Genomic DNA, 24,805 nt, shown 5'->3' on the forward strand with positions numbered 1-24,805 from the left:
GACAAGGGAGAAGGCCAGGTAATGTATGAACTATGTGAAGCTCAATGCTGCCCCCTGGTGCCCAGACTTGTGCGGCCAGCGGGGTGTAGGGAAAGGGAAGCAGGAGGCATTTGAGACAGAAAACCTCCACTTCTCTGAGCCTCTTGACAAGGTGTGTGTGTTGGTGGACAGTCGTGTGGTACTCTTTTATGACCCCATGGACTGTAGCCAGCCAGGCTTCTCTGTCCATGGGATTTCCCAGGCAAGAATACTGGAGTGGGTTGCCATCTCCTTCTCCAAGGGATCTTGCCAACCCAGGGATTGAACCTGTGTCTCCTGAGTCTCCAGTATTGGCAGATGGGTTCTTTACCAGCTGAGCCACCACGGAAGCCAAAGACTTGAGTGCTTGCTATGCGTGCATCCTCAGCTGCTCAGTCGTGTCCAACTCTTTGCGACCCTTTGGGCTGCAGCCCACCAGGCTCCTCTGTCCATGGGTTTCTTTCAGGCAAGAATACTTGAGTGGGTTGCCATTTCCTTCTCCAGGGGATTTTCCTGACCCAAACATCAAACCGAGTCTCCTGCTTTGCAGGCAGGTTCCTTACCTGCTGAGCCATCTGGGAAGGCCTGAGCCTCTTAGACCTCCCTCTTATGGGAGAGGAAGGACAGAGAAGGAGCCATACTAACCCTGACTGAGAAGGTACAATGAGGATTCTTCTCCTCCAGAGAACTCAGACTCTGTGCTAGAGCCTGAAGAGAGGTGGAGGCCAAGGTGAGGTCAGCAGTAGCCCTGTCCAGTCTGCACCTGGACACCCCAGATGGTTGTTTCTATTGTAAGTAGAGTCAGGGCAGCCTTTTTGGTATGATTCCTGGGGTCTCCATCTTAGTTCAACTCGGGCCTTTTTCTGCCTAAAATTCCATCATATTTGTTCCTGAGGAGGTACTCAACAAATGTAGAATGAATGAATGGATGGATGAATTCCATTTATTTGCACTGGGATATTATCTCCAGGAGGTCTGGGCTATCAAGCACAGGGAGGAATGAGTTCATAAGTTTGCCTAGTTGATTGGAAGTAGGGCTACAAAGAAGAATGGGATACAGGAAGGGGAAGTTTTGTTGGGGGAGAACCTCAAGAGAGTTTAGGTGCACGTAAAATCATGGAGGAGACTGAGGGCTCAAAGAAGGCTTCCTGGAGGAAGTAACATTTGACATAGGACTTGAAGGGCAGCGAAGACAGTGATGGCGTTTAGTTGAAGAGAACAGTATGAACAGAGGCACAGGCACACCTTGTACTGGCAAGAAGGCTCCAGTTTGAGAGAATGGAGGCAGGTTACGCTGTGGTGGAGCCACACCAAAAGAGGCTGTACAGGTCCTCAGGAGGTGCTGGGTGTCAGGTCAAAAAATTTAGCAGCTTGTGGGCAAAGCACTGGACGGTGAGTGGGGGATTAACTCCCAACACAGGCTCTGTTCTGACTTGGTTTCACTCCCATGGCCTTGCTCTATGGAACTTTAGAAAGTGGGAGCCATGGCAAGTTCTCGATCAGAAAAGTGCCTAGGAATCACCTCTCCCATAATAGTCGAGTACTGGCAGGTAGGACAGACTACATCAAATCTAACCCCCTCAATGTGTGGATGATAAGACTGAGGTCCAGAGAGGGGAAATAACTTGCCTAGCATCACACACCAAACCAGTGGCAGAGCCAGGATTTGGACCAGCTCTCCAAGCTCTCAGTTTGGGGCCCTCTCCCCTCTGCTGCAGTCTAGAATAGCATCTCAGAGACTGAACTGGAGGAGAGCAGCTGGAAGTAGAAGGCCATGGGAAGTCTACAGCCCTACGTCCCCATCTAGACCAGAGATCCCGAAGCCAGCCAGTCAAAATGTTTATTGAACACATCACCCTGCTCCCCATGCTGGGATAATCTGGGAAGTCGGTGTACTGAGCAGCCACACAGAGGGACAACAAAGAAAACTTGTGGTGGGCTTCCAGGAGGAGGAGAAATAAGGCGGATCTGGTATTCATGAGAAGGAAGGAACATTGAGAGCAGACTTGGATGAAGATGTAGAAAGACCTCCAGGAGAAGGAGTGTCTTTTCACTTGGGTTCCATCTTGCTCTTGACCAAGGTCTCCACCTCCTTCATGAACCGGAGACACAGTTCCTCTTCCCATGGCAAAGCAATGCACTGCACAGCCACTGAAAGCCCCACAGATCCTCTCACCGCCTGCAGGGAGAGAGGGCCTATGGACTCAGAGCCTGCTTCCTGCTCACAGGCCCCTTGCCCATCCATCCTCACCACCCATAGGTGTGTATTAATCCAAATATCTCACTCCCAGTCTATATTAAAGAAGACATGTCCTGGATCTCAGAGTTCCAGGCTTCCTCAGCTCTCAGCAAAACCTGGAAAAACTGTTCTGCTTTGGCTACAATTCTCCAGGGTTAGGATGGAAAACTTGCTCCCTGTGTAGACAGCTGACTCTAAGGATGAAATATAAAACTGAGTATTCACCCCGTGTTCTCAGCAAAGGAAAAGAGAATGTCCAAATCCCTGACCCAGGGCCTGATGGCACTTCTGCAAGGAAAGGGGTGCCTTGACTCCAAAACACAGCTCCAGGAACATGGGAGTTGAGCCTGAGTCCCTGCCATGAAAATCAAACATACTTGTAGGCATTCAAACATGTTTTCATTGCTTCAAGATGATACCATATAAGCCCTTACTTGCCTTTGTCTCTGGAGCCAGGTCCCATGGCTTCGAGTCCTGGCTCCTTCAGTTCAGCTGGCTATATGGCTTTGGTCAAGTCCCTTAACCTATCTGTTCTTTCATTTCCTCATTTGGAAAACCTCATGGGACAGTTATGGGATTTAATGATTTAATATATATACAGCACTTTTAAACAGCTCTTGGAACAGAGTAAGAGCTCAAGACACATTAGATAGTATCGTTATTGTTATTTTCACAGAATTCAGGTCAGCAGTTCCACTGGGTAACTCTAGCACTAAAATCAATTTCCAGGAAAAATAAGTTACTTAATGTCTGACTCAGATACATGCATACTTTTCAGAGCCAGTTTCTCTCTTTCCCTCTCTCTCTTCCCCTCTCTCACCCTAGTCAGGGCTGTTATTTTAGACCATGAATTCAATAGGTCCACAGAAATATTTCCTTTGTGAAGCCCTCTTTGAATTAGTAATAGCATTTATTCAACAGTTCCTACATACAGGGCATTATGCTAATTGCTTCACTTTTTTTCGATTTAACCTTTAACACAACCCCACAAAGTAAAAGTAGAATGAAAAGTGAAAGTGAAAGTGAAAGTCGCTCGGTCATGTCAGACTCTTTGCGACCCCATGGACTGTATATAGAGTCCATGGAATTCTCCAGGCCAGAATACTGGAGTGGGTAGTCTTTCCCTTCTTCAGGGGATCTTCCCAATCCAGGGATCGAACCCAGGTCTCCCACATTGCAGGCGGATTCTTTACCAACTGAGCCACCAGGGAAGCCCAAATCCTGTCTTCCTAGAGAAAAAAACTGTGTCCAGTTCAGTTACATAGTGACCTGCTAACAAGTACCTTCACCTTGTAACCTTCACAGTAACCTCCTAGCCTTCACCTTTCTTCACCACCCCTGTCTCTGGGATCAACCTTCCCTACAGAAGTGTCGAGGAAGCCACTGCTTTTGCACAGTGGTTCTCCCCTCACAAGGACAGAGGCTGACCTGGAGGTCAAAATAGTGTGTCTTCAGTGATGGGGTGAAACTGTAACTGAGGTGGTAAAGAGAAACACTAAGAGGGACCAGCCCCACCCTACCCCAACAGCAGGAGAGGCAGAGAGGGAAACTGACCTCCTGGAAACTTTTGTCGACGTGATCTCTGTAGTAGCCTCTGTAGAAGGCCAGTTCCTTCTCGTCCTGTGGCGTCACGGTGGTGACGGGCACCACGCCGGCAGGGAAGTTCAGGAGGTTGTAAAGGCCCAAGTAGAAACTGCTTGCTGTAGGAAGATCCAGGTAAGCTCAGGAAAATGATCAGCTCAGAAAAGACTCAGGGGACTTCCCTAATGGCCCAGTAGTTAAGAATCCTCCTTGCAATGCAGGGGATGTGGGTTCGATCCCTGGTCAGAGAACTAAAAGCCCCTATCCCTCGGAGCAACTGAGCCCAAGCACTACAACCAGAGAGGCTGTGTGCTGCAACGAAAGATCGCACATGACACATGAGAACTCCGAGTGCTGCAACCAAGACCGGAGGCAGCCAAATAAATAATTGATTAAGACAGGAGGGACAGAATGTGGGTGGGTCCCTCCTTGGGATCTTTCTTAGAACTGCAGCCTTCTGCTTGCAATAGCTGTTTCAATGCAGGGAGTCGGTCTAACAGCTGCCTACTGCTCCCCACAGTGGAGGGAAGGAGAGAGTCAGAATCTGCTCTGTGCAGATGAAAAAGCACATGAAAAGATACTCGACATCACTAATTACTAGGGAAAGGCAAATCAAAACTACAATGAGGTATCACCACACACAGGTCAGAATGGCCATCACCAAAAACTCTACAAAAAATAAATGCTGGAGAGGATACGGAGAAAAGGGGACCCTCCTATCTACACTGTTGGTATGAATGTAAATCGGTGCAACCACAATGGAGAACAGTATGGAGGTTCCTTAAAAAGTTAAAATAGAGCTATTCTATGATCCAGCAATCCCACTCCTGGGCATATATGCAGAGAAATCCATAATTCAAAAAGATGCATGCACCTCAGTGTTCATCACAGCACTATTTAGAGTAGCCAAGATATGGACAAGTCTAAATGTCTATTGACGGAGGAATGGATAAAGAAGATGTGATATGTACATACAATGGAATATTACTCAGCCATAAAAGAACAAAATTATGTCATTTGCTACATGGATGGACCTAGAGATTGTCATACTGAGTGAAGTAAGTCAGACACAGAAGGACAAATACCATATGATATTGCTTATATGTGGATTCTAAAACAAATAATACAAAAGAACTTATTTGTGAAACAGAAATGGAGTCATGAATACAGAAAACAAACTTATGGTCATCAAAAGGGTGGGGAAGGGATAAATTGGGAGATTTGGATTGACTTATACAGTGGAAGTGACAAATAGATTCACGGGATTAGATCTGAGGAGTGCCTGAAGAACTACGGATGGAGGTTTGTGACACTGTACAGGAGGCAGTGACCAAACCAGCCCCAAGAAAAAGAAATGCAAAAAGGCAAAATGGTTGTCGGAGGAGACCTTACAAATAGCTGAGAAAAGAGGAAAAGCAAAAGGCAAAGGAGAGAAGGATATATCCATGTGAATGCAGAATTCCAAAGAATAGCAAAGAGAGATAAGAAAGCCTTCCTCAGAGATCAATGCAAAGAAATAGAGGAAAACAATAGAATGGGAAAGACTAGAGATTTCTTCAAGAAAATTAGAGATACCAAGGGAACATTTCATGCAAAGATGGGCTCAATAAAGGATAGAAAAGGTATGGACCTAACAGAAGCAGAAGATATTAAGAAGAAGTGGCAAGAATACACAGAAGAACTATACAAAAAAGATCTTAATGATCCAGATAACCACAATGGTGTGATCACTCACCTAGAGCCAGACACCTTGGAGTGTGAAGTCAAGCAGGCCTTAGAAAGTATCACTACAAACAAAGCTAGTGGAGGTGATGGAATTTCAGCTGAGCTATTTCAAATCCTGAAAGATGATGCTGTGAAAGTGCTGCACTCAATATGCCAGCAAATTTGGAAAACTCAGCAGTGGCCAAGGACTGGAAAAGGTCAGTTTTCATCCCAATCCCAAAGAAAGGCAATGCCAAAGAATGCTCAAACTACCACATAATTACACTCATCTCACATGCTAGCAAAGTAATGCTCAAAATTCTCCAAGCAAGGCTTCAGCAGTATGTGAACTGAGAACCTCCAGATGTTCACACTGGATTTAGAAAAGGCAGAAAAGCCAGAGATTAAATTGCAAATATCTGTTGGATCACAGAAAAAGCAAGATAATTCCAAAAAAACTTCTACTTCTGCTTCATTGACTACACCAAAGCCTTTGACTGTGTGGATCACAACAAACTGGACAATTCTTAAAGAGACAGGAATACCAGACCACCTTACCTGCCTCCTGAGAAATCTATGCAGGTCAAAAAGCAATAGTTAGAACCAGTCATGGAACAAAGATATTGTTCCAAATTAGGAAAGGGCTGTATATTGTCACCCTGCTTATTTAACTTATATACAGAGTACATCATGTGAAATACTGGGCTGGATGAAGCACAAGCTGGAATTAAGACTGCCGGGAGAAATATCAATAACTTCACATATGCAGATGACACCACCTTTATGGCAGAGAGCGAAGAGGAACTAAAAAGCTTCTTGATGAACGTGAAAGAGGAGAGTGAAAAAGATGCCTTAAAACTCAACACTCATAAAACTAAGATCATGGCATCTGTTCCCATCACTTCATGGGAAATAGATGGGGAAACAATGGAAACAGTGACAGACTTTATTTTTGGGGGCTCCAAAATCACTGCAGATGGTGATTGCAGCCATGAATTAAAAGATGCTTGCTCCTTAGAAGAAAAGCTATGACAAACCTAGACAGCATATTAAAAAGCAGAGGCATTACTTTGCCAACAAAGGTCCATCTAGTCAAAGCTATGGTTTTTCCAGTACTCATGTATGGATGTGAGAATTGGACTGTGAAGAAAGCTGAGTGCCAAAGAATTGATGCTTTTAAACTGTGGTGTTGGAGAAGACTCTTGAGAGTCCCTTGGACTGCGAGGAGATCTAACCAGTCAATACAAAGGAAATCAGGCCTGAATATTCATTGGAAGGACTGATGCTGAAGCTGAAGTTCCAATAATTTGGCCACCTGATGTGAAGAACTGGCTCACTGGAAAAGACCCTGATGCTAGGAAAGATTGAAGGCAAGAGAAGGGGATGACAGAGGAAAAGAAGGTTGGGTGGCTTCACCGACTCTGTAGACGTGAGTTTGAGCAAGCTCCGGGAGTTGATGATGGACAGGGAAGCCTGACATGCTGCAGTCCATGGGTCGCAAAGAGTCAGACATGACTTAACCGATGCACACTACTGTATGTAAAATATATAACAAATAAGAACCGGCTGCATAGCACAGGGAACTCTACTCAGTACTCTGTAATGGCCTATGTGGGAAAAGAATCTAAAAAAACAGAGTGGGTATATGTATGTGTGTTAGTTGTTCAGTCGTGTCCATATCTTTGAGACCCCATGGACTGTAGCCGGCTAGGCTCCTCAGTCCATGGGTTTCTCCAGGCAAGAGAACTGGAGTGGGTTGCCACTCTTCTCCAGGGGTCAAACCTGGGTCTCTTGCATTGAAGGCAGATTCTTTACCATCTGTGCCACCAGGGAAGCCCCCCTGGCCTCATTACATTGTTTTGGTTTTTTTTAAATTTTTTAAAAATTTGAGTCAGTTGTGGCTCACAGGGTATACATATATATTTACTTTGCTATACACCTGAAACTAAGGCAGCTTTGTAAATCACTATATGCCAATAATTTTTTTTTAATAAAAAGAATCCACACTGCAAAGCCTTACTCAGTGCCAGGCACTGCACTCCCCTCTCTACACTGCTGAGTCCTTGACTCCTCCCCTCCTCTGTGAGATGAGGATTACTAGTCCCCGTGTACAAATGGGAAACCAAGGAGGCAGACAGATACACAGCTAGTGGCTGGCAGAGGATGCAGCCATGCCCTCCAGTACTCAGGGCTCCAAGAGGGCTGGAGTGCAATCCTGAGTTGAAAAGGTAGCTCCTCCCAGCAGCCACCTGTGTGCAGGGAGTGAGACTCAGAGTGTCAGGGAGGTGGACAGAAGACGCTAGAGCAGAGCCAAGTGTGGGTTATGCCTTGGGCAACCACTGTAGGGGGACCCAGAGGAGAGGAGCCCAGGCTTGACGGGGGTTTGCATTCTGCGTGGCATCGCCTCTGAGACCTGCACCTGCGCTACACATGGGTGGCTGCCCTGTGTTGAGGCTTGCTGGCATCTGCAGGTGGGCTGCTGGGCTGAGGGCACCTCTGGAAGTGAGGCTGCAGAAAGCATGTTAAGAGTGAATGGATATGCTATGAGAAAGAAGTCAGACCCCTGCGCCTCATACCTTTTGATTTTACTTACGTGAAATCCTAGATGAGGCAAAACTATAGTGACAGAAAGCAGACGAGTGGTGGCATGAAACGCAACAAAATATGAGGGAAATTTGGCTAATGATGGAAATAGTCTCTATTGTGATTAGGTGGTGGAGGAGAAAGGGAAGACAGAGGATGAGATTGTTGGATGGCATTACCAACTTGATGGACATGAATTTGAACAAGCTCTGGGAGTTTGATGGACAGGGAAGCCTGGCGTGCTGCAGTCCATGGGGTTGCAGAGTTGGACATGATTGAGCGACTGAACTGATACATGTATACATACATATGTTAAAATTCACCAAGTTACTTAAAACTAGTGAGTTTTATCTCATGTAAATTATACTTCAATAAAGTTCATTTAAAATGTGAATGGAGGGACTTCCCTGGTGATCCAGTGGCTAAGACTCTGTGCTCCCAGGGCAAAAGGCCCAGGTTCGATCCCCGGTCAGGAAACTAGGTCCTGCATGATGCGACTAAGATCCAGTGCAGTGAAATAAATTAAAAAAAAAATTTTTTTAAGTGAATGGAGGAAATCCCCTGGTGGTCCAGTGGTTAGGACTCCATGCTTCCACTGCAGGGGGCACAGGTGCGGTCCCTGGTCAGAGATCAGGGATCTCTGATAAGATCCCAGAAACTTCACAATAAAGCCAAAACAAACGTACAAACAAACAAAGGGAATGAAAATTGGTAGGGACTGGTAACAGGTACGGGGTTTCTTTTCAGGATGATTAAAATGTTCTGGAACCAGACAGTGGTGGTGGTTGCATGACATTCTGAATATACTAAAAACCACTGAGTTGTACGCTTTAAATGGCGAATTTATGTTACCTGAATTTTATCTCCATTTAAGACAAAATTTTTAAATAGTAACTAACATCAGAGGTAAAGGCCAGAGGCTGTGGGAGGGCTCAGAAGTCCTGGACATCACAGCCCCATCCCCACCCTGCTCCCTGCCAAGGACCTGGTGTTCGCTCACCTTGCACCTTGGCAGGATAGCCAACATAGAAGGCGGGGTCCAGAGCTGGAGACAGCAGCACATCCAGGTCCAGGGACCTCCACTTGGCTATGAACTCTTGCTGATATTCCTGCAGGAATAGTGGCAGGCGGGAAAGGTGAGACTGGCAGAGGTCACTGTTTGCAGGACAAAATCAGATGCTGCCAGGCTGAGTCAGGTCAAACACCAGAAAGAATTCCCAGGCTGTGAGGTGCAGACTGAGATGGGGGTGGGGCAGGGGGAAGTCAGGGTCTTCCCAGGGGCCAAGGAGGAGGGATGAGAAGGACAGTCTCAAGCCACAGTGATCTGGGGACAATGTATCATCCTGGCCCCAAGGAGACAGACTACATTAACCTCCTGGTCATCACCCGGGTGCAGCTGAGCCTCCCCTGAAGGCCAACACAGAGATCTACCATCTACTGGGCTACTCCTGTTGCCACCCAGGGGTCTGCTGCCCCAGTTCTGGCAGTACCTCAAGGTCTCCCCAGGCATGTATTACCTCCACTGCTGTGTGCTGCTCCCACAGTTTCTTGGGTGTCCTGGGGAATGAGGAAGAAGGAGAAGTCCAAAGGTCAGCATGGGAGGACTGCTTTTTATACAAACGGGGACATGATACCCAGGAGGCAAGTTCTGGACTCTATGCAGGCTGCAAATCAGCTGGTGGACTGGGAATCACCCTGTATCTTGTCCCCTGGCCAATATCCATTACCTGTCCAATGTTCCTAAGAGGACCCATCCCCTGGTCAAAGCCCCAACACCTGTGACAGGGACCCACAGGCTCCCTCGAAACCCCAGGTCCTTTCCCCTAAACTGTGAGGCCCCGAGTCAACCCTCAGGCTGCTCCAGCCCCAGTTCTAACCAGCCCCTTAATTCCAAGCCCACCAGGCCAAGTCCAACAGCAAACCCAAACCAGACTCCTCTCCCAATCATATCCCCACCCCAACTCCAATCTTAACCCCAACCCTGACCCAAAGCTAACTTCAACTCAGGCCCAACTTTTGTCCCAATCTAACTCAGTTCTAGTGTGTACTCAGAGTTCAAGTCCAAATAAAACCCCAGTCCCACCCAAAAGTCTAAATTTAACCCCATGTCGGGCATGATTCTAAAGCCCTAATTAGATTCCAAAACCTTAAACAGCCCTGCTCACAGTGGACAAGGCCCCAGCCACATGACCCTCACCCAGCTCCCAAGGAAACCCCTTGTGAATTGGACCTGAGGAGGCTTGATCACTTACCCTACTCCACACAACCTTTCTAAACTCTGGCTAGCCCGGGGCTCCTGGAGGTGGGGACAGAGGGGGAGGGCACTTTCAGAAACCATAGGGCAATGCTACCTGCCCGGGACAGGGGTCTGGGAAGAGAAACTCTGCCCCGCTCCCCGCCGAGCCCCTGACCACAGCACCAAACCCTGATCCCCCTCTCTAAATCCCCTTCCCTCTCGCTGAAGCCCCATCTCTTTGAGCTTCTCTGAAGCCCCCCTCCCTCTCTGACAGCATTGCTCTTTTGGCCCCCATCTCCCGTCTTTCAGTTCCTCTCCCATTGAGCCTTTCTCTGAACCACCACATTCTCTGGGCCTCATCTTCCTCTCTGACCTGACCCCCACCCCCACCCCACCCTTCACCCCCAAGGGAGCCCCCTCCCCTTTCTGAGCCCCATGTCCTCTCTGGGCCCCTCCCCCCTCCAGCCCCTCCCACTCTGAACCCACACTCACGAAATACTTCCAGATCCAGGCCAAGAAACGTTTGAGTGAGTTTGGCAACCTGAGAGAGGTGACTGTGTTCTTCATGGAGGGGTCCACAATGTCCCCCTTACTGAGGAACCACAGACACACAGCTGGTCAGTTATGGCCTTCAGCTGGCCATCACCCAGCCATCAGCTTCCCCTCCCTAGATAAGCTACAGAGAGAGGTTTGACCCAAAGAAATACTCTGTTCCCAGCAGCACCACCCCAGAACATGTGCGTCCTGAAGGCAGGGCTTGGTTGGGTGACTTGCTGCTTACCGTCACACAAGGAGCCAGAGGCACCAAAGCAGCCCAGGCCTGCAGCTCCCCACCTAGGGCTCAGGCTGCCACAGCCCCTTCCTCAACCCCATTTCCATCACACCCCACATCTGAGTCCCAGCAGACATACAGTTTCTCCAGAAGGCTGGCCCCTCCATCAGCCAACAGACTCCCTATGTACAGGTGAAAGAAGGCATACTCTGTTCGGGGGACAGAGAAGGGGATGACCTGGGGAGAGAGAGGCTGAGTCAGGGCCTGGAGCTCCTCCTGCTCTGCCCCATATTCTCTCTGCATCCCTCAGGATTTAAAGAGAGAATACCACATTGGGAAGCCTTTGTGCTCTGCCCACTCCCTCACCCCCACACAGTGATGAGGCAGAATTTGAGCTGCTTGCTTAACTGTGATCCAGCCCCTTGCCAAGTGCTTTATTGGGAGCTCATTCAATCATCACGGCCACCCAGTGCGGTAGCAACCTGAGGCTCATAGAGATAAAGAGACTGGCTCAGCAATTCTCAAAGGGGTGGCGGGGCAGGGACAAGCCACTGGGGCATGGGAAGTAGGGGAAGAAGAGGGGCACTCTGAGGACAAGAGGCTCCTTACAGCCATTTGATGGAGACAACAGAAACCCAAGCTCTAGGAATTATAGGAGTGAGTCTCAGAGTTCCCGCTACTGAAGGGGGATGCCTTCCTCACAGGATGGGACCCACCCTGCCCCAACCTCCACTCCATCAGTCTCCAGGAAGCCTAGGGGAAACACGATGATCTCACTAGCACAAACTCAGATGTAACCTTCCTCTCCAAGAATGGACCAACCCAGCATTCTCACTGATCTGGTCTCCCTCCCAAGGGCCAAGTAAGCCTACCTGGTGTCCTGCATCCCGGAGCAGCCTGGATGTGAGCTTCACAGCCCTGGCCATACTAGGTGATGGCTGGGTGAAGCCATCTGATTCGTAGTAGCCAATTCGAAGGGGACGGTTACTGGAGTACACCTTGGGGAAAGAGGGGCTGGGTTAGGGGAGATTGGCCAGAAGACAAGGTGGCCTCATTCCAAGGGCCCCTTGAAGCCTCCCTATATACTCTCAAGGGTTTAGGTCCTCTGAAGAACTCTCCAGAAGAGGAAGAAATGGATGGGGACATGACTGATTGGGTAGCTGAAGTGGATAGTTAAACAGATTCACGAATGAATGGGTGGGTGTATGAGATAGTGAATGGGTGAGTGGGCAAGGGTTAAACAGATAAATGGGTGGGTGGATAAATGAATGGATGGAGGTGAGTGGGCAGGCAGGCAAGTAAGTACATGAATAGACACAAATATCTTAAAGCCAAAGAAGGGTCAGGAGAGGAAGAGGATGAAGAGACCAATAGAGGCGAATAACAAATAACAGACAGTGACCACAGGCTGATTGTACTACAATATGTGTAGGGAATCAGATGAATAGATACTGGCTGATCAGTAGACAGAGGCTCTCCCTATGCAGCAGATCCTGGAGTCAGATAGGGCTGGGTTCCAAGCCACTATGTGATCATCAGAAAGTCATTTCATTTCCCTTCAGCTTCCTCACTTGTAAACGGGAGGAGTGATGCTCATTCTATAGAGTGAGTGTTAGGATGAACTACAAACAGCCACCACATAGTAGGTACCAATAAATTTTCCTGAGTGAGTTAATGCAAAAATGAAGAGTCAGAGTTAGAAGGGTCTGCAGCAAAATTCTGGTTCAACATCTTCATTGTACCAATGTGGAGGCTGAGGCCTAGAGAAGAGATGTGACTTGGTCAGGGTTACCTAGAGGCCTAACAGCCCAGCTTCCCTTGATACCAGGCTCTCTACACCACACTTGCTGAGTTTACTGCCCCTGTGTGTTGGGCAAATGATGATGGAGTCCCTCTCTGGGGTAATATCATCTATGGCTCCAGGTGGCACAGAAGCCAAAGCAGCTGGCATCTGGTCGGGTTGGGAATGAACTGACTGAGCATGTGGGCTTCCCGCTCACTGCACTTGGGCTGGAAAAGGAGGGCTTCACAGGGAATGGTCCTAGTGGCTGGCTGTTGAGGACTGAAGGGAGAGGAGAGGGAGCCCTCCAGGCCTGCTCCCTACCCAGCTCACCTCCTCCCTGAAGGGCAGGAAGGGCACGGTGGGGTCCAATCGGTGCATGTGTTCACTCAGCAGCGCTCGCAGGCACAGTGCCAGGCTCTCCACGTCCCAGGCCAAGGGGCCAGCCACTGTGACCACTGTACAGAGGGGGTGGAAAGAGGCAGACATGCTGCATCCTTTCTGCTTTGGGGACCCACACTGCCTGGCCTCAGAGGGTGGGACCCAGGGCCATGATCAGGGCAAAGTGAAGAGGCCCTGGGGCTGTCTTGGGTCAGGGGTTGAGAATGAGTGGAGTTGGCAGACTAGCTCAAACAAACTTCCAGCCTGAAGGGAGATTTTCCTCTGGGGCAGAACACTAGGAGACCAGCAAGTGAGGTGAAAGCTAAAGAACAGGAAGCACCTCTCCAAGGGGCAAGAGTCACTAGACTAGAAAGCCAAGCAGAACCTTCCCCCATATTCCTTGGTCACTGGTGGGGCTGGTCTGTCTGAGATACAGTGAAATGTCCTTGGGAGAAAAGCAAGCGCCTTTGAATGGATATGGCCAACACAGACAAGAGCTTACCTGCTTTCCTGCCCTTGACAGCTGAGGCAACTCCGGAGTTGCTGCAAAACCCCACCCACCCAGAGCCCAGCTCAGCACCTGAAGGGAAGGACTTAGGTGCCAAAGAGGCTTGAACACCCAGCCAGTGCACTCCCCCAGGGCCCAGAACACAAGAATAAGAGCTGCCTCAACCCTCCCATGACTCTTTACTGAATAAATATGAGCCCTTTTACTGCCCTTCAAGGCTCTAAATTATCAACTCTTTCCATAACTTCCCTTTCTAGCCCTTCCACACATACTCACACATTGCTCCAGGCAAAATAGGCTGCTTATAGAATTACAGCCTTCTAGATGCTACTTGATGGACATGAGTTTGAGCAAGCTCCAGGAGTTGGTGATGGACAGGGAAGCCTGGCATGCTGCAGTCCATGGGGTAACAAAGAGTCGGACACAGCTGAGCAACTGAACTGAAGATGCTTCTCCAACTCTGCATGTCCATCCTTCAAAACCAAGCTCAAATGCTGCATCTTCCAGGAAGCCTTCCCTGCCTTTGACCTGCTTCTAAAAGTGTAAAATCTTGGCCTTTAATAAATTCTATTGAAGAAAATGTCAACTTCATCCCTCTCTGTGACCCTCTCTTAAGCCTGGATTCAGTTCAGTTCAGTCGCTCAGTCATGTCCGACTCTGCGACCCCATGGACGGCAGCACACCAGGCCTCCCTGTCCATCAACAACTCCTGGAGTTTACCCAAACTCATGTCCATTGAGTCGGTGATGCCATCCAACCATCTCATCCTCTGTCATCCCCTTCTCTTCCTGCCTTCAATCTTGCCCAGCATCAGGGTCTTTTCAAATGAGTCAGCTCTTTGCACCAGGTATAAGCCAGTTGGATGTTAAAGAGCACAACAGGGCTCGGGGCTGGGTCTGAGAGTGTTCTGTGTCCCTGCATAGGGCCACACAGTGTAGGTAGTCGGAGTGGGGTTGAAATATGGGTGGATGGGTGGATAGATGTATGAGTGAGTGCAAAACAGATGGAAAAATTAATGGAAATATGGATGGATTGGTGGCTGGATGGATGAATGGAGGCAAACGTGGATTGATGGATGGCTAGTTGAGTAGGTGGATGGAGAGATAAATGTCCGACTGAATGAATAAATGAATGGAAGGCAGGATGTAAGTTCTTCAAAGGCTTGGATATTGTCCATTTTGTTCACTGATGCATCCCAAGTTCAGTGTCTGGCACAGAGTAAACACTCAATAAATATTTGTCAAATAAATTAAATGGCAGATGAATGGTGAAATTGTTTGATGGATAGAAACTGGGATGGCGACTGCATGGATGCATGAATGGATGAGAAATTGATATAGATGGATAAATGGATGGATTGATGTATGAGGAAGGAAAAGGGGGGTAGCTGAGCAGATGGATGGATGAATGAATTAGTGAAATAATGAATGAGTGGACAGTCTATCCCACTCCCTCTTGTACCAAACACGGTGTGTTTAGCTGCGGGGCTGAGGCAGGAGTTACTGGAAGCCCTCCTACCTTGTCCACTTCCCCTACTACTGAGCTAATGAGAATCATTATATGGACAAGACCCCTAGTTTCTCCAGGCTGGGCTGAGCCTACCCAGGCCCCCCACCACCAAGTACCTGAGGCGGTATCCTGTGACCCGGATACCACAGGCACCACAAAAGCTGGCTGGAATACGGATACTGCCTCCGGTGTCGGTACCCATGCCCAGGATGGAACCCCCTTTTGCCAGGAGAGCTCCTTCACCCCCCGAGGAGCCCCCAGATGTCTTCTTTAAGTTCTGAGGGTTCAGAGTCTGTCCATAGATGGGGTTGCTGCAATCAAAGCTGAGGGAAGCAGAAGAAATGGGGCTGGGAGGGGAAGGTATAACTGGAGAAGACTGCTCTGCCCATAGAGAGGCCAACCTCCCTCAGAGTCAGCCCCAGGACTGGTGAGCTCCTGCCACGGGCCAGGAACCTCCTGGTGTCCCTTCAGTTGAGGTGAGAGGCTGCTGCTGCAGGGGAGACCAACCAGGACTCCTAAAAGGAGGATCAAGGAGCCAGCAGTTCTGCTGGATAGTGGGGAACAGGTTACAAGAACAGATAGAAATGGATACCCTACCGGCTGAGTGGGGTGGGAGGAGAATAGGTTATGAGAACAATTAAAGAGCTGGAGTAGAAACAAAGATGTAACTTTTCAGTACATCTGGGCCTGAGGGCCCTTAAAGACCATGGAGTCCACACACATGTTGTCAGATAAGGACACTGAGGCTCAGAGGGCAGAAGAGACTTGCCCAAGAGCCTCCGTCCCAAAGTCTACATGACCAGCCCCCACCTCACCCTCAGCCCTTCAGCGGCAGCTTCATCCTGGGCCCAGCCTTGGACCCAACCCCAGTCCCAGCCCCGGCCCCTGCCCCAGCCCGGGTTGGCCTGCCTGTTGCAGAGACCTGAGCAGCGTCTGGGAGATGTTGGTCTTAACAAAGGGAATAGCTCCCTGAGCCTTTAACACTTTCACGATGACTCCATCCTTGGCTGCCGGCTTCTCCAGGAACTGGGCCAGGCCACACGTAGAGTCATGGCCCTGCAGGGAAGTGACACAAGCTCCAGCCCCTGGGGGTCAGAGTGGAACCAGCCACCAAACAGATTATCTCCGGCGCTCCACTCCACTCCCAAGCATTCTCTCTCCTGCTGAGTTGCAGGTGCTACACCCTTAGGATTCATGAGTGACAGGAGAGATCAATGGTGAAGAGATTGGGTTTGGGAGCCTGACTGCTGGTTTGGTTTCCAGCTGGCCACTTTCTAACCATGGGGCCTAGATTGGGCAAGTAACTTGCCCAATGTCACACACTCAGGTGCTCACATGTACACATGCACGTGTATCCCCAGGGCTCACCATGCAGTCATAGACGTCCTTGAGGCTGATGGGGACCCCATAGAGGAGTCCTCGCTCACTCTTCTTGAGTTTCTTCAATGCCTGCAATTGTTCCTCACATTCATCTAGGAAATCTGTCAGGCAATTCACCTCCTGGTGTACCTTCATTGCCTGAGCATCATTGAGGGAAACCAGAGAGGGGCTCAGGGCGTGACCAGGCGCAGGATACTGAGTCACCCCAGCCCCTCTGCCCATCCTGACTCAGAGCAGAAGTGACAGATGACTGTGGCACAAGCTCCCTCCCAAGCTGGCTGCAGTGCCACAGGGTCACACCTGTCCCCCAACTATTCCACCCAGAGCCCCAAGATTGGGCTCTGACCAGAACCGCACCTCCTCTAGGTAACTGCAGAGGACACTCTCCAAACTCAGCTCATCAGCAAGCAGCTTCTGGACCAGCTTCTCCAGCGGCAGCTCCAGAATGGGCTTGGGGTCCAGCTCTGGCTCCTGCAGAGATGGGGGATATCACACTGCTCCACCCAGGGCCCTCCCACCATGAACATCATGCCCAGGTGGGCACAGAGTACCCATCACATGTTCCTGGGCCCATCCTTAGCTTTAAAGACATCTCCCAATCAGTCTCCAGGTTGGCATAAGAGCCCTCCAGGGGCACAAGTGTCCTCCTCTGTGTCAGCCTCCCCAGAGTCCTACCCCAGGGCCCAGCGCAGAGAAGGCCAGCCCCCTCCTCATGCAGCTATCCAACAGGGCCCCCCATGGAGTGGGAGGGACTCTACATGCACATCTTGGGATGCAGGGCTTATGAAAAGTGAGGCTCAGTTCTGTGAGGTTTGCCTTTAGGAGTCACCCCCTCCCCCAGCATCCCACCTTTCCTTCTTCTCCAGTCCTCCCACACCTGCCAATCTGACCTTGTGGAAAGGTCAGGGTGGCAGGAGAGCTGGGAGCCAGCCCTGACCACCTGGTCAGCCTAGCCCTGGTCAGTGGGGTAACGCAGGTGAACCCCTCCCCCTCCCGTGGCCTAGGTCTCCTCAGAGAGGAAAGTATCAGAATACAGTCATGAGTCAGCCATGCAGCGGAGCACAGACAAGCCCCCCAGCTGCCCTGAGCCCAGAAGCCTGAATCACCCTGAGGACTCCTAATCAAGGACCCAGCACACAGTGGGCATTCAAGAAGATGAAGTTGCCTCTTTTTGTCCTCCATGGTCCCAGCTGAGCCCCCGACGCCTTCAAGTTGGAATGTGGGTTGGGTGGGCCTTTCCTGGAGGGGACATAGGGAGACAGAGGGATTTTCCTGGGAGGTTGGGGCTTCAAGGCTTCTTGGATTCTTCCAGTCCTCATCTTATTCTCCTCTGTAGCATCTGACTGTTAAGAAACTTCCCTTCTGGAAGTGCTCCATGCCCTCGACTCTCCTGACTTCCCTCTCCCTTCCAGCAATTCCTGCTCCGTCTCTTCTGACCCTCTTCCTCCAGTAAATGTTGGCCACCTCTCTCCCTACCTGTCTACCTTCTCTGGTGAACTCAGTGGCCAGTTCTCCCCATTTCTCCAGTCCAGACCTACTTCCCATCAGGCCTCAGGCCCATTTACCCACCCATGGACACACAGACATCCAGGACTCATCATTTTTCTGTCAAACCTGTTCCTCTTCATGAGATTCCCAACCGATGACACTTGTGTCATCAACACAGTGAATCTCAGATCCCCTCACCCAAGTTCTGATCATGGCTAGATAAATACCACCACAATTACACATAAAATGTGTTACAACATTTAAATATATGTCGGGCCACCTTCCAAGAATTTTACAGATAATAATTTATATTACTCCTTGCAACAACTCTAGGAGGTAAGCCGTGTGATTTTCTCATTTTACAGCAGAAGAAGGTGCTGAGGCACAGAGAGCTGTTTACCCAAGGATCTGGGTTCACTGGGCAGTGCAGTCCCAGCCACCATTCTCTTATCCACACTCAGTGCTGACAGGTGGCTCTGCCTCCTTCAAATCTCTCACTTCTGACTTCTCAGACTCCTTCCTGCCTAGAACCTTCTCTCTCTCTCAGTCTTCTTACAGCCTCCTCACTGGCCTCCCTGCCTCTAGTCTTCCCTACCAACCCAGCCTCTTCACTACGGCCAGGGTGATACTTGTAGTTGTTGTACTCAGTCCTCAGTCATGTCTGACTCTTTGTTACCCTTTGTATTGCAGTCCACCAGGCTCCTCCATTCATGGAATTTTCCAGGCAAGAATATTGGAGTGAGTTGCCATTTCCTCCATCAGGGATTTTCCCCACCCAGGAGTGGAACCTGAATCTCTTGCATTTCCCGCTCTGGCAGGCAGATTCTTTATCTGCTGAGCTATTGGGAAAGCTCAAGAATACTGTGTGGATAGCCATTTCTTTGTCCAAGAGATCTTCCTGACCCAGGGATCGAAACTGTGTTTCCTGCATTGCAGGCTAGTTCTTTACCGCCTGAGCCATAACTATTTACATAAAACCCACGACATGTTCCTAGTGCAGTAAGTACTGGGTAACTGAGAATATTGGTGTATCTATATGTGAACACATTAGATGTTTATGGTGACCCTTGTAGAAAGAGAATGTTGTTGCAACTTTATTCTGAGGGCTCCCCTGGTGGCACCATGTGAACAAGTGCCCACCATCCATATAGACCCCTGAAGCCATTGCTCCCTGGCAGTTGTCCTTATGTGGCCACTGGTGAAAATGACAGCCTGCCAGGAACTGGGTAGAGGTGGGGAGAGAAGGCCAGGGTGGTGAGAATGGTGGCCCTGCAGGCCTCTCCTGGTACTGCCCCTATGCCAGCACTCCAGTGACATGGGGTGTGAGGCTTTCAAGGGTCCAAGAAAGCTTTTTACCAACCCTGATGAATGGAACAAATCTACTAGAACAAATTCACTGAAACTCACTAGAAACCCACTCAGCAAGGACAACATTATTGCTGAAATGAGAATATCATTTAGAAAATGCATGCTGTGTACCCAGGCACCACTGTCAAAATTATTAACTTGTGGACTATAATTATAATGATCATTCCATCATAGAGGTGAGTAGGTGCAGGCACAGAGGAATCATTTAAAATGTGAGCGTTAGAGTCAGGATTCAAACACAGTCAGTCCAGCACTGTCTTAACCACCACACTCTTAGCCCACAGGTTACACAGCTTCTCCCAAGGCTTGTAAGATTAGGGTCAATGAAATTTATATGAGATTCTAATAACAATGTTTATTGTTGAAAACAGAGATCCCTGAAGACTATATAAAATCTCAAAAGGTATCAGAAGAGCCAGGAATTCTGAGTGTCACTGCTACTGGTTCAGCAGAAGCTGAACAAAACTCAGCCTAAGAAATGATACATTAGTGTTGAAAGTTTCTACTTAATGAGACTGCAGGTCACCTAATGACCCAGCTTATTGAGAGAGCTTAATAAAGCTTTTAATAAAGCTCGAAAGATAGGGACATCTTCAAAAGATGATCATCACATCAGAAAAGCCCCACAAATTCTCAAAAGATCAACAAATTATTTGGAAATTATTACAATAATTTGATGAAAGAATTGAACTTCAACTTATATCACTTTTAAGCCATTTTAGTATACAGTTTAGAACAAATCACCCCTCCAGCCAAGCCCCACAGCTCCCAGGACAGCCGGCCTTCTGCACACTCCACTAGGGCCGCCTCCATGTGTGGTTTGAAAATCAAAGAAAATATACTTCAAAGTTTTTAGTAAATTGGTTATTAATCTTTCCAAAGTGGTCATTACATATGTTTAATATCAAAAAATCCCTCAACCTTCAGGGTGGTAGTTTCCACCTGAAGTGATCAGAGCCTCCTAGCCAACAGCCGTCAATCAGTAGATCCTACAAATATTATTTTCTAAGTGTTCTATAGCAGCAGTCCCCAGACTTTTTGGCACCAGGGACTGGTTTCATGGAAGACAATTTTCCCATGGGTTTGGGTGTTGCAAGCAATGGGCAGAAGCTGTAAATACAGATGAGGCTTCGCTCACTCAGCTGCCACTCACCTCCTGCAGTGAGGTTCCAGGGGTTGGGGACACTCCCCGCCTCTCCACCACTTTGTAGAAACAGTGCCTTACCTCAGGCTTTTCTCTCTCTGGTACTGCCTTTCTTGTTCCCTCCTCCTTTTGAAACAGCTCCTACATATCCTTCAAGGCTTAGTTCCAAAACCACTTTCTTGTGAAACCTTCCCCACACAACCGTCTCCGGGTAGCAGATCACCTCTCCTGCCAAGTCCCACAGCTTTGAGGGCATCTGACCTTTGCCACCATCCGCTGGATCATCGAAAAACCAAGAGAGTTCCAGAAAAACATCTATTTCTGCTTTATTGACTATGCCAAAGCCTTTGACTGTGTGGATCACAATAAACTGTGGAAAATTCTGAAAGAGATGGGAATACCAGACCACCTGACCTGCCTCTTGAGAAATCTGTATGCAGGTCAGGAAGCAACAGTTAGAACTGGACATGGAACAACAGACTGGTTCCAAATAGGAAAAGGAGTACGTCAAGGCTGTATATTGTCACCCTGCTTATTTAACTTATATGCAGAGTACATCATGAGAAATGCTGGACTGGAAGAAGCACAAGCTGGAATCAAGATTGCCGGGAGAAATATCAATAACCTCAGATATGCAGATGACACCACCCTTATGGCAGAAAGTGAAAAGGAACTAAAAAGCCTCTTGATGAAAGTGAAAGTGGAGAGTGAAAAATTGGCTTAAAGCTCAACATTCAGAAAACGAAGATCATGGCATCCGGTCCCATCACTTCATGGGAAATAGATGGGGAAACAGTGGAAACAGTGTCAGACTTTATTTTGGGGGGCTCCAAAATTACTGCAGATGGTGATTGCAGCCATGCAATTAAAAGACGCTTAGTCCTTGAAAGGAAAGTTATGACCAACCTAGATAGCATATTCAAAAGCAGAGACATTACTTTGCCAGCAAAGGTCCGTCTAGTCAAGGCTATGGTTTTTCCAGTAGTCATGTATGGATGTAAGAGTTGGACTGTGAAGAAAGCTGAGCACCGAAGAATTGATGCTTTTGAACTGTGGTGTTGGAGAAGACTCTTGAGAGTCCCTTGGACTGCAAGGAGATCCAACCAGTCCATTCTAAAGGAGATCAGCCCTGGGTGTTCTTTGGAAGGAATGATGCTAAAGCTGAAACTCCAGTACTTTGGCCACCTCATGCGAAGAGTTGACTCATTGGAAAAGACTCTGATGCTGGGAGGGATTGGGGGCAGGAGGAGAAGGGGACAACAGAGGATGAGATGGCTGGATGGCATCACTGACTCGATGGACGTGAGTCTGAGTGAACTCCGGGAGTTGGTGATGGACAGGGAGGCCTGGCGTGCTGCGATTCATGGGGTCGCAAAGAGTCGGATACGACTGAGCGACTGAAGTGAAGTGAAGTGACCTTTGCCACTCTCAGCTGAACTGCCTGCCTCCCTTCATGGTTCTCGCAGCTCTGCTTCCATCACACCCCACCCAGACTAGGAGCCTCTTTAAGGCAAGCTTGGGTCAGATGTCAAATGTCAGATTACCTGAATAATGAATCTGTCCTCAGGGTCCAGCAGAGAAAGACCCAGGAGAATCCTTTGTAAAATGTTCCTAAATGGAACTGAATTGGATTTGTTTGAACCCTGTGAGGGTTTGACCTATGTTTCAGCCTCCCATCTGCCTGGATCAGAAAGCTGGTCAACTGACCTTGAGGGTAACCCTGGCAGAGGAGTGATCTGATTGGAAAGGTGTCCAGGACAGACCTGTATAACTTTGTTGGGAAGAGAATAAGGTGCTGAGAGCCAAGAGACTTTGGTTGGAGGCACCATGGGTGATCTCACTCCAAACCCTTTACAGTCTTCCAGCCACCCAGATACCCCTTTCCAGGTACCCAGCCTAATAACTACTTATCCCAAATATCCACACGTACACCAACCAGATGCCCAGTGACAGTGAATTCACTCAGTCATGTCCGACTCTTTGCGACTCCATGGACTGTAGCCTACCACGCTCCTCCATCCATGGGATTTTCCAGGCAAGAATACTGGAATGCGTTGCCATTTCCTTCTCCAGAGGATCTTCCTGACCCAGGAATCGAACCTGGGTCTCCCGCATTGTAGGCAGACGCTTTACTGTCTAAGCCACCAGGGAAGTCCAAGACACACCCAAAACCAGACATCCTCAAACACCAGACACAATCACATGGATACATACTCAACCAAACATACAGACCCAAACCAGCTACACATATCCAGATGAATATACCCCAATGAATAACACATGTACACTCAACCAGGCCCACACCAAGGCAAATAACCAAACACAAACAGCTCACAGCCAGATACACACCCAGCCAGCACACAGGAGGGACACACAAGCAGACCCTGGTGTTTGCAGTGAAGGAACCTAAAGCCGCCACTTTGCACAGATGGGGCCTCCCCGCACACACAGGAATCCTCTCCATCACGCGGCATCGCTGCAGCAACCCCATTAGCCCAGATTTCCTCCTCATCAACCAGGGAGGGGCAGCTGCTCTCTGGGGGCAGATTGATTTATCCAACTAATTAGCCCCAATTAATATTAATACACAGTCTCAGAAACTGCAGCAGCTAGGGCAGAGGAACTGTCCACCGGGGCCATCAATCACCATCCGGGGAGATGGCAAAGGACACTCAGGAACTCTGGAGCATGGGGATAGCACCTCAGGCACTACCCCAACCCCCACTCCCAGAAGGAGTCCACCACAGTCACCCAAGATACCACGAGCCCACCTCTCCTTGGGCAGATGGGGAATACAAGGCCCAGGAAAAGGATGGTCACATTGTGCAGGCTACCCAACAAACCACAGTCGCGGTGTAGAGTTGTCTCCATGCCTCTCCCTCCCCACTCTTTGCCGCTCTCGACAGGCTCCGCTCTCGACAGACACACCCACATCTCAACTGCCAGCCACAGTGAGTGCCTCATTGTCTTGCACCATTGGCCGTCAAACTGTCCAAGCCCCTGGGTGAGAAACATAGCTTCCGGGCAGACTCACAGATTTAGAAAACAAACTTAAGGTTGCCAGGGGGAAGGATGCAGGGAAAGGATAGTTAGGGAGTTTGGGATCGACACGTACGCACTGCTATATTTTAAATGGATAACCAACAAGGATCTACTGTATAGCACGGGAAACTCAGCTCAATGTTATACGGCGGGCTGTATGGAAGGGGAGTTGAGCGGAGAATGGACACACGGAGACATGCATATACATGGCTGAGTCACTCTGAAGTCCACCTGAAACTACCATAGCTATACCCCAATGTAAAATTAGAAGTTTAAAGGACAAAAAAATTAGTAAACTCAGATTCACTTCAGAGCCTGTGCTCTTAACAATTAAAGGAAAGAAACAAAGCTTCCTGTGAAGACCCCACCTTCAGTGATCCCCAGTGTTTTGCATCTGTCGTGTGCTCAGCAAAAATTTGCAGAACCCCCATGTGGGGGATGAAGGGGATGAGAGGCAGAATTTGAAGACCAGGGTCCTGTCCCAGTGGGGTCTAAGGGTGCTCAGGGGCTGAAAGAAGCCTGGCCTCCTACCTCCAGTTGCCTCCATCAGTTTTAGTTCAACAAATAGCCCAGGTAAATACCCACCATGCAGCCGAGCCCTGTGACAGGCACTGGAAGAAAGAGAAAACACACTGCCCCTGACCTCAAGGGGCTCAAAGGACACAGATGAAGGAGGAACTGATGGGGACACAAGAAGCCAGCTTAGGGAGCTGGCGGGGGGTGGGGGGTTGCTGCTCCCTGTCTTCTGAAGGAGATGAGGTCATGGGAGGAGCTCTGTCCTGAGGTGGGACCCACTATTGGGATTAAGGGTCAATGTCCACTCACCTGCTGCCGGAGACGTTCTGCCAGGGCTGCCATCCGCCTCAGAGCCTCCTCCCTACGCTTCTGCGCCCTGGGGATCTTGCTCCATGCTGGAGCCTGCCACCAGAAGAGCATGGTGGCCCCCAGCAAGACAACCCCTAGCAGGGCCACCGGGAGTAACACCACCAGCGAGTGAGATAGCCAGATCACCCCAGGCATTGTGGGACCCGTGCAGATGCACCAGCTGCTTCCTCAGGAAGGCTGCCTTTTT

General features: G+C 49.1%; 1 protein-coding gene across 1 annotated transcript; it reads right to left on the reverse strand.

The window, feature by feature from the left end:
• Nucleotides 1–1,763: 1,763 nt before the first annotated feature.
• On the reverse strand, nt 1,764–24,753 carry LOC102288085 (vitamin D3 hydroxylase-associated protein). The gene is made up of 15 exons (XM_014477734.2): nt 24,559–24,753; nt 17,049–17,162; nt 16,680–16,829; nt 16,234–16,367; nt 15,428–15,634; nt 13,797–13,837; nt 13,247–13,371; nt 12,006–12,131; nt 11,273–11,370; nt 10,854–10,953; nt 10,378–10,421; nt 9,643–9,682; nt 9,126–9,234; nt 3,812–3,957; nt 1,764–2,197 (listed from the first exon to the last, which is right to left on the reverse strand). Exons 1-15 carry the CDS (start codon nt 24,751–24,753, stop codon nt 2,069–2,071), a joined length of 1,758 nt encoding a protein of 585 aa, XP_014333220.2. The 3' UTR covers nt 1,764–2,068.
• Between the last annotated feature and the right edge of the window lie 52 nt (nt 24,754–24,805).

This window comes from Bos mutus, chromosome 3 (assembly GCF_027580195.1).
Source record: "Bos mutus isolate GX-2022 chromosome 3, NWIPB_WYAK_1.1, whole genome shotgun sequence".
In the NCBI taxonomy this organism is placed as follows: Eukaryota; Metazoa; Chordata; class Mammalia; order Artiodactyla; family Bovidae; genus Bos; species Bos mutus.

Excerpts from the sequence above, each read along its gene's own strand:
- LOC102288085 (XM_014477734.2), bottom strand. The coding sequence starts at position 24,753 with ATGCCTGGGGTGATCTGGCTATCTCACTCGCTGGTGGTGTTACTCCCG. Across the intron at positions 9,683-10,377 it reads GAAAGGTTGTGTGGAGTAGG|GACACCCAAGAAACTGTGGG; the intron begins GTAAGTGATCAA and ends CTCATTCCCCAG. Across the intron at positions 3,958-9,125 it reads CTATCCTGCCAAGGTGCAAG|CAAGCAGTTTCTACTTGGGC; the intron begins GTGAGCGAACAC and ends ATCTTCCTACAG.